At 44.0% G+C, this 15,009-nt stretch overlaps 1 protein-coding gene across 1 annotated transcript in view; it reads right to left on the reverse strand.

Moving 5' to 3' along the window:
- Positions 1-2,521: 2,521 nt before the first annotated feature.
- T265_00429 (hypothetical protein) overlaps positions 2,522-15,009 on the reverse strand; it is a gene marked incomplete at both ends in the record, with an annotated part of 33,380 nt that continues 20,892 nt past the window's right edge. Inside the window, one exon of the mRNA XM_009164202.1 lies at positions 2,522-2,980. Within this exon, the coding sequence (XP_009162466.1) occupies positions 2,882-2,980 (99 nt within the window). The remainder of the gene's footprint in view (positions 2,981-15,009) is intronic.

Consider the following 15,009-nt stretch of genomic DNA (forward strand, 5'->3'; position numbering starts at 1 on the left):
TTTTACTTCGGCTTACCCCCCATCGATTCACTTGTAACGACCATATTCACCATTTTTACATCGCACCTGTCCCATCACGCGGGCCTACCCCAAATTCGGCTTCATTCGACGCATATAGACTCGATCTTCTGGATGTCTATTCAAGGTTCATCCACTATCTGTTTAATTTCGCATTGCTTTTTTGGGATTAATATACCGAATCATCTCAAGCGCGGTTATAAGGTTTTTGAACTCAGCACTAACGTAATGGATTCAGAAACCCTATTGCACACTACGGATGCATCGCAATAGAGCATTCTTGGTACAGACGAAATGGGATTTCATTTTTAACGATAGCACTCTCCATAGAAGACAGAAACTGTTGGAGAGTTGAACCAGGTGACACGTATCACTCAAAGGCCTAAGGCGCTTCTTACCAGAAAAGTTGTAAAAGTCTGAACCTGCCATGCGAATTCGAGTTGTAAGTTTTCCTACCAAGAGTGTTGCAATCCGCTTGCTGACCTCAAAGCCCTGGAGCAGTTTACAACTAACGAAAACGAGCAAAGTCCGAACATAACGCGACGGAGCACTGGCATGTCCAACAGAGTGGGACTGCATATTCGTGTGAATGTTCCAAGAGATGTGGGGTCTTACAAACTGACTTATCCGCCAAAGACCTGTTGAAACTTTGGGGAGCCAGACAGGGTAGGCCTCTGTTCAATGATCCCAGAGATATGCCTGAGTGATGCACATCCTTCACTGAAAAAAAGGTGTGGATTATTTTAACGATCTGTTTACTACTGGTGAATGCTCCGATTGTTTGTCTAACCAGCCATCGATCTTTAAGTAGGAACCACCGACTGGTAGACAACGGGTTTAGAAAATCAGCCAGGGGCTATGATAAGAACACGATGTGAGCCTCCAGGGGTCACATTTTTCAGTTCAGCTTTTAGTCAATCTGCGAACTGTACATCCCAATCAAGTGTCAAAATCCGAATGCTTCGAAAAGCCGATTCTGTGCGAATTACAATGTATTCAAATTGTATGTAACATGGGAAATTCCTACTAGCTCATACTCTGCGCAACAAGACGAGTCGGGTTTTGACACCTTTTATTAGTGAATGACTTTCTTGCTTGGTTGGGCCAACGATATATGAGTGATCTTTTTCAACATTTTCCTATAATCACCGCATGTTGACTTCTGCTGCTCTTACACTATCCAATTTACTTGTTGTCTCTTGTCCAAATCAAAGCACATTTTGCCGCACGGAATACAACGGAGTGTAGGATCTGATCAAATGTAGTCGAATATAGTCGGTTGTAGTGGTAACAACTTGCTGCGCCATAGGATCACTTGATGGGGTATGATTTACTTGATTTTAGTGAACTTAGCGAGTGGTCCATCCCTGTTCTGACCCGGTTCAAATGTGTTCACATGGCAGCCGTAAACGAAAGACGTATCCTTGATGTAGTGTAGGGGACCGACTGAAGTAGACCAAAGTGTCGATACTACGATATAATCTCGGCTGATTCCAGAGGCGAACCGAACGGAAGATGAACAGCACTGTCTTCTTTGTTTTGTTTTTCTTGTCATAAAAACTGCACTCTTAATCCCCTGTTTTCAATCAGGCCATTTTAGATCAAGGTTCGGATAATGAACATCAAATACCGAACAGCACACGGAAAAGTGGAGTTTGAATTCACTGTCAGTGCTAGGATGAGATACCACAACTGACCAATGCCAGCTGGTGGTGAGTACTACCAAGCAGGTCGAGTTTGACTTTGGTCAAGCTGACTTTGTGTCCAAAAGCAGTTGGACAGTGGCCGAAATGTGACGTTAAAAAGGTAGACTGGTAACCGGAACCGGGTAGCGAAATGACAATGAACCTTGAATACCGTTACAGACGCGTATAATCATCGTGGCGTTCTACAAAATTCGAAGTGGTGCCTTCAATGTCTCGTCCAACGGTCACGGTACAATCGACCCGGCGGAAAACAAGGTCTGTCTTTAACGTTTAAGCCAAAGCCTTCAACAAGCACTTCACTTCCTCGCAATTTCTTGTTGATTCGTGAGCAAAGCAACTTGTACATTCAAGTCACGGTACAATCGACCCGGCGGAAAACAGGGTCTGTCTTTAACGTTTAAACTAAAGCCTTCAACAAGCACTTTACTTCCTCGCAATTTCTTGTTGATTCGTGGGCAAAGCAACTTGTACATTCAACTGTAAAGCCCTTTCGGTGCCCAACTGCCATGCCACCGAAGAGAAGTACGAGGACTGTCAGGTTATCCAAGCACACACGAGAAACCGAAATGCCAATGTTTGGTTCGAACTGCGGGCCTTCTGGTGAGGGAATTCGCACCTTGGTCAATGAGCTATCTTGAACTCAATCACCTATCCTACTGGATCAACAGGCCGGTTGAGGCCTGTCCGCGCTGTAGCAATTGAAGCCACTATCCACGACGCCGGCGGTATGGAGCACGGGTGTTTGGAAAGGCGGATAGATATTTCATCCGAAGACGAAACATGTATTAACGACAATGTGAGTTTACAAGACAATAATTTCTCGTCTTAAAAAGGCTAGGCGCAAGAGTATGTACAAAAGATAGCTGAGCGTACTGTTGTGATGGAATGAGGACAAAATGACTGACCTACAGGTTTATCTTTGGTAAAATGCAAGCCAGATGATAAATTGGCAAAAAGTTATAAACGGAATTTCAGGGATAATATAAGCCCCGAAGTAAAGGGAAAGACAAAATGAAAGCTGAATAGAAGGGGGCGTGCACAGCATGTTGAAACAGCATCTGGACGACGCATGAATCACAGACATGTTGAAACTAAGAACGGATACTTCGATATGGCAATGTAGAACAGAGCTCTGGTTAAAGTCACCGTGAACAAAATCAAGAAATATCTTCTAGCTGAAATTCCAAAAGTAATTCATTTAATTTGGCAACTATCGGTTGGAGCATCTTCACACAATTGGCAGCACCGGATAGTACCTAGAACAAAACAGTGTAATCAGTACTGATAGACAACAGCAAAAAAAGAATAACCACAGAACTGCATAGAGTAAAATTTGCACAACGGTGTGATATTATGGACTGGTTAAAAAACATACGACAAGTGAAAGTTACAAATCCACCGCTAAAAGCAAGTCAATCCGTAAGATTTTTGTCTGGATGTGCTCCGCAATGTTCCAAAAAGTACCAACATAAGAAATTCAGTCTTACTGATAGGAACGTTGAAACGCTCCGGTAGGAGGTTTTAAGTGTTCAACTTTGTGAGATGGCGGAAGAATCAAAGGTAGTGCCTTTTCTACCAAATGCCACCACGGTGGCCACAGGAGCCATGCTTAGAAGACGGCATTGTGTTCTTTCGACGTAAAAGAGCGAAGAAACAACCACCTTCGGCATGCTTTTCTATCGTTCGACCCTACCTTATTATCGAACCGAAGTACTGTATCCCTACACAGCAAGGATATTGAGTGAGCCAATGAGCCATCCCTCGCCAGCAGATATGCACTGCCATGACTTTATCCAAGTTATTCACTACAACTTTGTTTTTTCGATAGTCAGGGATGATGAAAGGCTCCCTGTTCGTTCGACTACTGGGACTCGACCATATGTAGCTTGGGCTCATCAGCACTGCCTGCTCTTTCTCCTTATAACAATATGGAACGATTTGTTTATTCTCACGAGGAGCCCACAATCCAAATTGGGGCTCCATCACCATACAAAAAGAAGTAGACGTTCACACCAAACGTGACCAGGAAGATTTTCATACAGATCCCCTAAATCTGGTGGAAATGTTAGAAAAGGATCGTTCCAACGAAGCTCCGTGAATACACTGCAACCATACGATACGTTCTATCAATTGCTCGAATGACTGGGAGAAGCGATGGAAAACCTACGTGATAATGTGGATGGTTGTTGCGATCCTGTCCAACGTACCCGAACTTTTTGAGTTCACAAAATCGTTAATCGTATGGACATATCAACCATTCGAAGCGCTGTAACCAGTAATAAGCAGTACGTAAAGTAACCACTTGCGTCCTTTCCCATTTCCATTCAAACTCCCCCCCCTAGTTGCCACCCACTGGAACTCCCGAAGAGGAGGACAATGACACAGAGTCTACCAGTGGTGGACGTTTTCAATAATGATGATGGTAACGATCGTTCAGCTGTAACACCCTTCTGGTGCCTAGCTACAATGCCACTCGAGGGCTGAGTACTTCCAGGTTGCCCAAGCCCAGACAGAGACAGTTGACATGTCAGGATAGGATTCGAAACACGTACCTTCCCGTCAGTGAATCTGCGCTTCAAACACTGAGACGTCTCGGGCTCGTTTTTCAGTAGCAGGCATGAGTAGCGTAAACTAGATGTGAAATTGACGTAGAACAGATGATGATTTGGAAGACCATACAATGTTCGACCGAAGAGATGGAGTCCTTGGACGAGACTCAAACCCGTTACCTCACTTCTACTGAGCGAGTGTTGTACCAGCTGAACTACGGCCGATACTGCCCCAGTACTGTCATCTTCAATTGATTGACGCCCTTTTAGTTTGTCAGAAAGGGGGGGGGGGGGGGGAGAGGGAGCTGTCTCCTCGATAAGAGCTGTGTCCTCCTGAGGGAGGGGAGAAGTACGAAGAAACTTCTACGTCTTTTGCACCCGCGTAATGGAAAGTCCGGTGTTCTTGGATGCTTCCATTGACGTATGGCACCTTGTAATGAAATTAGTCACCTCAGCCTCAGTCCATACTTCCATAAACTGGAATATGTGACATGAGACATGCTCCTGAAGCTGAGGCGCGCCTGCATGCTCGTCGTTGGAACCTGTCTCGGAAAGGGCTTGTGCTGACTAGCTGGGTCCAAATCAGTACCAAAAATTAAAATTATTGTCTAGCGAAGATGTGGTTTGATATTACAGCAAAAGGTCAAATACTAGGAATGGAAGAAATATACATATTGTCTGGCTTCTGTGACTCATTCGTTTTCCGACTGTGCTGCACGCTCAGAAATGGTTCTTTCTGAAACCATTGATAATTTGAATCGCGTCACATACATAATAGGCGGTAGAGGGACAGATAATGTCGGAAGTGATGATACAGACATCAGATGTTCTTATGTGACAGTGGCAGACAAAAGGAAAAGAGCACTTTTTATAAAGGAAACCGATCATGGATTGTCGAACAGCAACCTTATGAGTAGTTTCCTTTCGCTGAGCTGGGCAATTTGATTGCAAACGTTTCATCACCAATCGAGGTGACATCATCAGTGCGTTATTGGGGAGCGTAGTTGTGCATAGCGGTGGGTTAGTGGTTGTGCAAAACTACGCTCCCTAATAACGCACTGATGACGTCACCTCGATTGGTGATGAAACGTTTGCAATCAAATTGCCCAGCTCAGCGAACAATCCAAGGACTATGAGTGCACTTCTCCAAAATTCAATAAAGCGCGAAATTCCATGTATCTGAGAATAAAACGTGAAATAAGGTGAGTTTCTGTCTCGGACCAAAGTGACCCGAAACACCACAAGTTTACGATTTTTTGTAGGGACACTTTGGATAATTCAGACTGGTTTATTTTCACTTTACTGCTACTACTATGACAGCTACAAACCGGAAGAAGCCGAACCGCAATCTTACCAAAGTCAAACTCGAAAAACAGGCAAAAATGACCGATTTTGTATCTTATCCACTCATCCGACCACTAGTTCCGTGCCAGTTCTCAATTTGAATGGCCTTGAAGCAATCGGTCACGCGTGTGCTGCAGTCACATGCGTGACGGAAGTTGACGCCATGCGACGGATCAATAAACAAGCGCAAGAAGAAGTTGTCTGCTTTTCCAGTCGCCGTTTCAATAAGTTAAAAATCGAAAAAAACGACTGAACAAAGAGAAAAAGTGCACATTGGAGAACCGGTAATGAGTTTGCCGAGTTTAGTTAAGTTTATCAGCTATGAACCATGTAACAAGAGTACTTCGGTTTGTGCCACCTGAGTTTGGATCGCCAGAAAAAGGGAGGGCAGGAGAGATATAGTCAGGTATTGGAGGTGATGGCAGAACCAGTTGTTTGCTGTTGAATCTGCCCAATTGCTTGAAGAAACGAGAAACTGGGCAGCTACAAACTGAAAACAATAGTTCTGAGGCAAGGGCACCACTGGCTGCTTGACTGAACCATATCTGTCAGTGTCCCTAGGAATCAGTGAATTGAGTCTCATGGTACCTATCCAAAGAGATGGCAATTATCGACTGAGATTACTGTCTTCATACTTCGTTACCAAGTAACAGCCTCACCGATTCTCGGTCGTTTCCACTCAGCATAGCGCTGGGCAAAAAGAGTTCTGTGGAATACCCGGTCCTCTGACAAATCCTAACCAGCGTAAACAATGAACCACGGGCAGCTCAACCAACCAGGAGAGCCCCTTCGTCCTATCTCAGCATTACCACGTCAATGTTTCGGCGAAACCAACTACAAACGCCTGGAGTTTCCGTACATCTTATGCGCGCAGACGCCATGCTTCTGATCCACAGAGCAGTTTGAATCGCACGATCATAGTGCACACAGCCGCAAAATAGACAGACTGACTGCACGACGGTGCCATGATAGCGATTTTGACACCATGACAGTTCTTTGATTTCAATGATCCCTACCACGAGTTTCCTGTGAAGTATATAAGCAAAAGAAGCTTCCACTCCAAATAGAGGCCGTCAACTGTTGCAACATCGAACTTGATGAGCCGTTCAATTTCCCTGTGTATGAAGTGCAAACTAACTTTCAAATCGAACGACCGATACCTCATTATCTTACTTTTACTAAACTGATGCTCAAAGTTTCGGTCAACTCAGGCAGCCTTCATTCGGAGCGAAATGATCAAAATCATATGGACAAGAGGACACGTGTAAATTAGTGCCAACAGTGCAGTAACCAACATTCTATGCGCCACTCTAATTAGTCAGACACATGTATGGACGTGCGAGTCGGGCCTGGAGAGCCACATGTGCATGTTCAGACAACAAAATGTCATTGGCCTTCATTTAAACTGACAAACGCGGTTTGGAAATGAATGACAATGGATTTCACCCAAGCCACTTTGGCTTTGCCGAAAGTACTGCGTGACTTTCTGCCAGGCAGTAAGTACAATTGCTGAGTCTTCTAGTTCGTGAGGTTGAGTACTATTCTGGAGATAAAAACGTGTCTGTTACGCTCAGCGATGAGTACGCGCAGTTCTCTCACAGTTTCGCTAAACTACGTATTTCATAAACGCAATCGGTTTGATCATTCTCCTGTGGGGGCTATTTTAGGTGCACCAAGTACCCGCGTTTTATGTTATCTGGTCGGATCACCACGCGTATACTAAATTGTGATAAGATCGTGCGTATCACTTCGGACGTGCCGTTCCTACACGCGGCATTTGTATAGTTGTTTGGGTCATTTTTATGCTTTCAGTTGGTCGTAGGTTGCTTCGTTTCATCGTGTTTCGAGCATATCGGCACTCTAATACAATTCATTAGGGGCTCTCCTATCACATCAAAGGTCGCAAATATATTTCTGGGATATTTGGAGTCGAAACTAGAGGAAGTAGGTGAACACTAATCGCGTGTGTTGGTGAAGGTGCTTACTTTCAGCAACACCTTGTGCAGTGATGTGACAAGAGACCCACAAACATTCATTGCGTTCCTAGATCGTCTGATCAAAATTAGCACAACTGCGTGGTATGAGCACAGTGCAGTCACCCCATATGAGCACATCCACTCTCTGGTAAACGATGGAAATGGTAAAACCACGGAACTAGAAGGAATCACTTGTCGAGCGCCTAAAGGGGTACAGGACTATCGAGCAACCTCGCGCTTTGTACAGACGGTGAGTATGAGAATAATCTAACGTAATAAATTGTCCTTGGAATCACCTTATGTGGCTTAGTGTTAATTTATACTTTGGATAAGTTGTGCGAGTAGTTATTAATCAAAGTTGGTATCGGAAACACTTAACGTGGTGTCCTGCTTTCAACACTTCTAGAGTTTGCAAGTACAATGAACGCGTCAATGCATACGACCCATTGCTAGCGTCTGTTCACTTGGAGATCCTGCCTAGTGGAACTTCAACTGCATATTAGCGCCAGCAAGCAATGTCGGACTTAGTGATCCCACTGCTAGCTGGGTTCAAAACCGCTGGCAGCGAGGGCGTTTTGTACAAATGGTGCGAGTCCGAACGGTGGGCTGGCACGACGGAACACGTGCATGTTAGATGAAACAACAAGAAGGGCGAAACCGGTCGTGGACAGTCGAAGAGTTTTCAGTAACCTTGTGAGTATTTTCCTTAATAAAAATGTACTTGATATTGGTTCGTGAATACACAGGGGACTTTTTTGAACTTCTGTTAGATTTGTTCTCTATTTACCAAACAAGCCCTGAGTTTGTAACCCTTACTGTTCACCCTACCACGACTGAGTCTTGTCGAATTGCAGCACAGTTTTCGCATGCTAGCATAAAATATACTGCGATATCTCGAATATCGTGCCAACTGAAACATGAGGCGGCCTGTGTGCAGCACATTCAGTTGTAGAATATCATAAACAACAGATTCAGTTGAGTCTCTCGTGAAAACCAAATTGATTTGCAAATGAGTGTATTTCTCGAAAAAAACAGTCCAATTTGGGTTCAAGTAGAACATAAGGTTGACGGAAACTCTGGGACTGCGCCTACCTGATGAACCCCAAGAAGGGCGAAACCGGTCGTGAGCTGTTGAAGAGTTTTCAACAACCTTATGAGTAGTTTCCTTCATGAGACAAGAAGACGTTTGTCCTGAATCAAGTATGGAACTACTATGAGGCGGTGTAAACCCAATCTAATTGGATCAAAAGCGTGAAATTTCAAACCTATATGCATGGTCAAAAGAAACTTACAGCTGTCATCAGGAATGCGTTAAATCAAACAATAGAACTTCGTCACGTATGCGACAGGCTGACTGAAGGACCATGCCACTCGTGAGTCAAGCCCAGGACAAAACATGAGGACTGGCTGGTGTGCGGCTTAGTCCATATGATGATGGCTGCCGCCAGTAATATTTAGAGTTTAGCACACCGAAGAGTACACCGTGCTCACGTGAGAACAATTAAACAGCGAAAGATAATTGTGCTCGATTCGGGTCAGCTGCCTGTCTGCATTGGTTAGTACCCAACTCCAGGTCATGCACGCTCCGTTAAACATGATTTGACGTGCACCTAAAGGTCGAAAAAATGCGTCCTTTGTTTTGCCGGCAGCTGTTCATTCGTGTTATTCGTGCTTGGTCAAATTAATCATCGGCCAATTTGTCGTGTTACAATTAACCAGGTTGTGCTAAGCTATCCGAAGGGACCTGTGCTTTTAGAGCCTCTACATATCCGACAGTCCACTGCAGTTTCGTCGGTCTGGAGTTCACCAGGTTGGATCAGTCCCTGGACTTCCACCAATCTTACTTCATACTTGAAAATTAAATTGAACAGACGAGCAGATAGACACTCAGTTGAGACTTGAGCTGATACTGACGGGACACTCAAAAGGATCTTTCTTCGGCTAAATGTGGTGCTGTCTCACTTTTCAGTTGGAGCGAAATTCAGTATATCGAAGTAATTTCCTTGACTTGATACTACTTATAAGGCTGATAAAATTATTGAACCATCTATTACAAGCTTTGCCATTTTCGAAACTCAACTTGTAGGCGTAGTCTTCGAATTTCCTTCAAACTGATCTCGGGTTGAATTCCACATTGAACTTACGTGGAGCTAGTCACACGTTTGCATCGTTTTGTTATACTACACCTAACCATCCAATCACTCTGCACATTCGCGAAACAATCATTGACAAGATACGGGTTCTGGACATCTTCTAATACTCAGTTTGTCGTTGTAATACTACCTCGCGGCTGAATATACAATCTACCAAATACCGGAGAGAAAGAATGAACCACCGGAGATTCACAGACAAGCAAATAAACTTGGCACAGCATGCATGCCGTAAGAAAAACACTGCGACGACTAAGAGTACATATTGAGCAAAGTCATTTGCTGAAAGCAACAGCCAACAGACTTCAAAGAGATGAACATGCATGCACACGTAATCTGGTAACACGAAGACGAATGGAGTTAGGTGGCTGTCACATTTGTAAACAACTAAAAGTAAGTGGTTACGAAATTTCTCTGCTCCGAAACTAAAAAAGGAAATAAAGTAATTCCCCATTGGACAGAGAAATGACATTGTCATCGATGAGGGGCTCTTTTCCAGTTTTCCACAAATTACATCTGAAACATCTTTTCGAGAAATTCCCCTGTTAGAAATGTATGAAGATGTAACCACTATATCACGTGAACGGTATCCAACCTTATGGCTTTTATCCAAATTGTCTGAACGTTCCTAGAAGATCCATAGGAACGAATCAATCAGCAGCACACACATTGAGTTTCTTCGTTACTCTCGTTGTCAGTACAGTCGAACCTCTTACTATATACTTCTGGCTGCTAATATTCGTTTTCATGGTGCTGTGCTCTTGATTATTTATGGCTTCACAAATATCTATACTTTATTGGTAATTAGTAGTCACTTTTGTCCTGCTCTCATTCCATATGAATTTTCACAGGATGATTCAAAGAAACGCATCCGTTCCGATTTTCCACAACGGAACGCGCAGCAAACAGCGACCAAGTTTTCCATCAATTGGAAAAAGTTTGGAACCGATTGAGAAGTCATCGTTTCAGAAGAGCTTGGTAACTACCGATTGTTTACCAAGCTCTTTAGAAATAGCGACCAATTTTTTTCAAATTTCGAAAAAGTTTGGTGAAAATATATTCAGCATCTGTCGACAGATCAAGAGTGGGAGTGACAACATATGAGCTGCTTGATTCAGAGTGCAACCCACTGGCTCAGCGCCGTAGAACAAGGCCGAATGCCGATGTTCTCCTCACCTAATGATCGCTATCATGCGAAACATAGGACGAGGTTGTCCATTCCACCTGTCAAACAAGATGGTTCCTCTGTCATTTTTTAAAGCAGCACTAGTCGTGTCTCGACAATTTACATGGCGATAAATACGTTAATGTGTGCTCTTAGCGTATGTCGACCTTTAGTCACTCAGTATATTGTATGACCCGTTTATCCATACGGGAATCACTGAGACGATGCAACAATTCTTGTTTGAACCCAATTTCTAAATTGGTACGCGTGAGGTAAAAAAAACCTGGGGAGGAACAAGGGTAGACTAACGAGCTGGCAACAGGTGGTGAGGCTATAAAAAAGAGCGATGAATGATGACCACAAACCCATGCGGTTAGCCTTGGTCAACTCAGAAAAACGATAGATCGAATTCGCTTTGCTTCACTAATGATAAAACGTGGGACAGTAAAAATTAACCGCAAAACCAGATATGTGTGGCGTTCTCCCCAGTTTCCCTCAAAAAATTCAACCATGCGCATAAAATCGCTCAGCACCCTTTCGGTGCCCAGTTGCCATGCCACACGAAGGAGGCACGAGGGCTGGAGTACGGCCAGGTCGCCCAAGCATAGACAGGGAAAGTCGGGTGGCAGAGGTCGGGTTCGAACCACGGACCTTCCGGTCAGTAGATCTGTCTTTCGCTAAATAACATTTTCCTTGAAAGTCCGCAGTCTGTCAAAAAACTACCGTTTCTTCCTGTATCAAACAGAAGTCGGGAGTTCACCATGACCAACACCATCATGGTTGTCATCATAGACCAGCAGTCATACAACCACCGTATAAGTATACAGCATAGGACTGGTGATTACGATGACACCATCATAAGGAAGGAGAGCGTGAAAAAGGAGGGATAGAAATTGATGGAGAGGATTCTACTTCCTGAGGGAAAACGGCCAAGAAAGGAGTGTCCATAATTTCAAACAGAGATGGGTAGACCCGGGCAGCAGTAGGACCTCACAATAGGAATCGATCCGGCATATTTTGCGAAAATTACCCAACACAAGCCCAAATCATAGCGAAGAGTAAGCTTCAGCTGAGCGGTACGGTTGAAAACTGACAGTGCGCTCACCATTGGTATAGACAATGTGCCATGTCCTATAGGGTTTCTAACTACGTAAAGCGAGAAACACGAGAAACCCAGTTCAACTGTAGTCACTTTCACTTTGCACTGCCGTCATGGCCTGTCCTCCGCGAACTTCTTACCAGCAACGGTTTGAATGGACAAAACGCTTTCTTCAGTAGATGAAGGCTGCGCACTGCATATCCCAGTCACTCAAGCCCGATAGGTTTATCTACTGCTTTGGCGATTCTGAATTGTTACCGTGTATTCGGCTGCCTTTGTCTGTGGAACGACGTGCTCATATCGAGCACCGCAAAAGATCGCAATAGAGACTGTGGGTGATGTTTTTCTATGACACAATGTGTTTTGAGCCACACTTCAAGATTTTTAGTGAACCTCGAAGTAGTTTTTATTTCAGGCAAAATCAGAACAACATTCATAATTAGGCGACACATGCAGGCAACGTACGATAAGATGGTTTCCTCCAGCTACAAGGAGAAACAGGCTTGAAGCTCATTATCAAAGATACGTCAGATTGCAACTAAAGCAGGAGGCATCCTCCTGCTCTGTCGTTGCAACTTTGCACCAGATGACAAGCGAACAATCAACAACCTGTTGATCGGTCACATGAACAAAAAGAAACCGTATCGGCCGAACGCAAGTTTGTGAGAAAAACCACAAGAGTAGGTCGTTATCGGGTTGCAGATGACCGAAGATCATGGAAATCACATCAAAAACAACAGTTAATGATGCGAATCTACATTCCCACACCTGTTGTATCGCGATTTCCTACAAGAACTTGCGGAAACTACATCCTTGATGGCCAGTCACATCTTCTATACTGAAGTTCCTATCGAGGTACCCATGTTCAGCTCCCTCACCTTTACCATGCATCTAGAGTTCAAGCAAATTCAACTTGCTTGTGCCACAGAAGGGTTGTAAGGCCCAAGGATCCAACTTGAAGAGCTAGTCTACAAATTATCTTATAAAAAGGAGAGTGGAGATAGCCGGATCGACTACGACTGACTAAAAAATACGGTCTCGAATAGGCGAGGTAATTCATCAATCCGCTGAAAACCCTTTGTTCAATAGCTTCATTGCAGAAAGGTAAACAAAGTAAGGCAAACCACGAGTACTACACAGTCGTGTTGCGATCATCGACTCACTATATGATATGAAAGTTAAATTCCAGAAACAGGCATAAGGCAGCGGTGGGGTCTAGGAAACTAGTTCAATCGTCCCAATAACAGCAAGTGAGATCTCGAATTCATCTCATCAGTCTCGAACAGAAAGAAGAGTGCATTTATACGAACACTTGGGCCAACAGACAACATTAGAAAACTCATCTGAAAAGTGATTTGGTTTTAAAGGTGAATTCAAAGAGTCTTAATCTTACGTTCAGGTACGACATAAGACTGACGGAAACTCGGAGGCAGTGTCTACCTGATGAATCAAAAGAACCAAACCGTTCGCAGGCTGTCGAACAGTTTTCAGCAACCTTATAAGTAGTGTGTTTCGTCGAGGCAATGAGGTGCGATATTGCGGATATCACCCCAAATGCAACATGAGACAGCCTTTGTGCAGCACACTCAGTTGAACAATACGGTAAACGGGAGATTCAACCCGGACTCGGTTGAGCTTTCCGTTAATGAGTGCATTTCACGAATTGTGTCCAATGTGTGCTCAGGTAAATCGTGAGGTTGACGGAAACTCAGGGACCTAATAAGCTCCAAGAGCGAAACAGGTCGTGGATTGTCGAAGGATTTTTAGCAACCTTGTGAATAGTGCGTTCCGTCGAAAACCACGTATGGTTTTTCATGAGAAAATGCGGACAGTTCCAGCGTGGATACGGGATGTATCATTAACACCTCCTGTGCACACAAGGGCGGTGGTTCAGTTCCAACCGTATTAGCTTCAATGAACGTTAGGAAGGCTCAAACATGAGTTACACGGATTCCATTCCGTACTACAGACAACCCTGGAGTTCATGTGACCAAGGTGTGCGGTGTGTGTGGTTGTTGTCGGCTAAAATGGACAATACGAGAGGTCGTGTGCACACAAGACCCGTTTAAAAGGCTCTATATGCTTCAGAAGTGACTGTACCACTCTCGCCGTAAAACGATATGTGGCTTTTGACAAATACACTTATTTCTATATCAATTTGGTTTTCATGAGAGACTCAATTGAAGCGCTCATTTATGATTTTTAAAAACCAAATTAATATGTGTATTTACCGAAATCTGTTCAATTTGGGTTCAATTAGAACATAAGGTTGACGGAAACCAAGGGACTGCGCCTACCTGATGAGCCCCAAGAAGTGCGAAACTGGTCATGGGCTGTCGAAGAGTTTTCAGCAGCCTTGTGGGTGGCTTCCTTTATGAAAATATGTGGCTTTGATTCTTTGTTGGTCACATAGCCGTTGCACATTTGGACTGAACGTTGAACTGAATGAAATGTCAACGTCACGACCAATGTTCTAATGGAACGGATTAGGATAATCAATATGCGAAACAGCTCAGCCGTAACCAAAGAATCGTCGATGATGTCCACTAAGAGTGCCAACGATGTCAATACCGTAGGAGTGTGAGGCCTGGTTCATGCTCAGCACCAAACGAAAACAACACAAATCAGTTTTGCAGTTCTGCTCTGATCACCAGCTGCTGAAACTACCGGTTGCAACAGATAAGGAACCGAAATCAAGGACAACGCGTGAACAATTAGCCATTTGGTAGTTCAGGCGATCAGAGACTGACCTCGAAGAACACATTATCATTACGGCTTCTCCATTAGCCGAACAGTCAGACATGAAAGTTGCACTCAGCGACGTGTGAACATGCTAGAGGAGGTAAGTTATAACAGATTGTGGAAACATCTAAGAAAGTAGAGTGGTCTAATGAGAACAGCTGAATGGAGCAGGAATTAGACTACTGTTGTAATGCTATGATTGAACCGGCTGTACCTCTACACCACTAACGGTGATGTACAAACAAAAAAGCAAGGAGTAC

The sequence above is a fragment of the Opisthorchis viverrini genome (assembly GCF_000715545.1).
Source record: "Opisthorchis viverrini unplaced genomic scaffold opera_v5_4, whole genome shotgun sequence".
NCBI lineage: Eukaryota > Metazoa > Platyhelminthes > Trematoda > Opisthorchiida > Opisthorchiidae > Opisthorchis > Opisthorchis viverrini.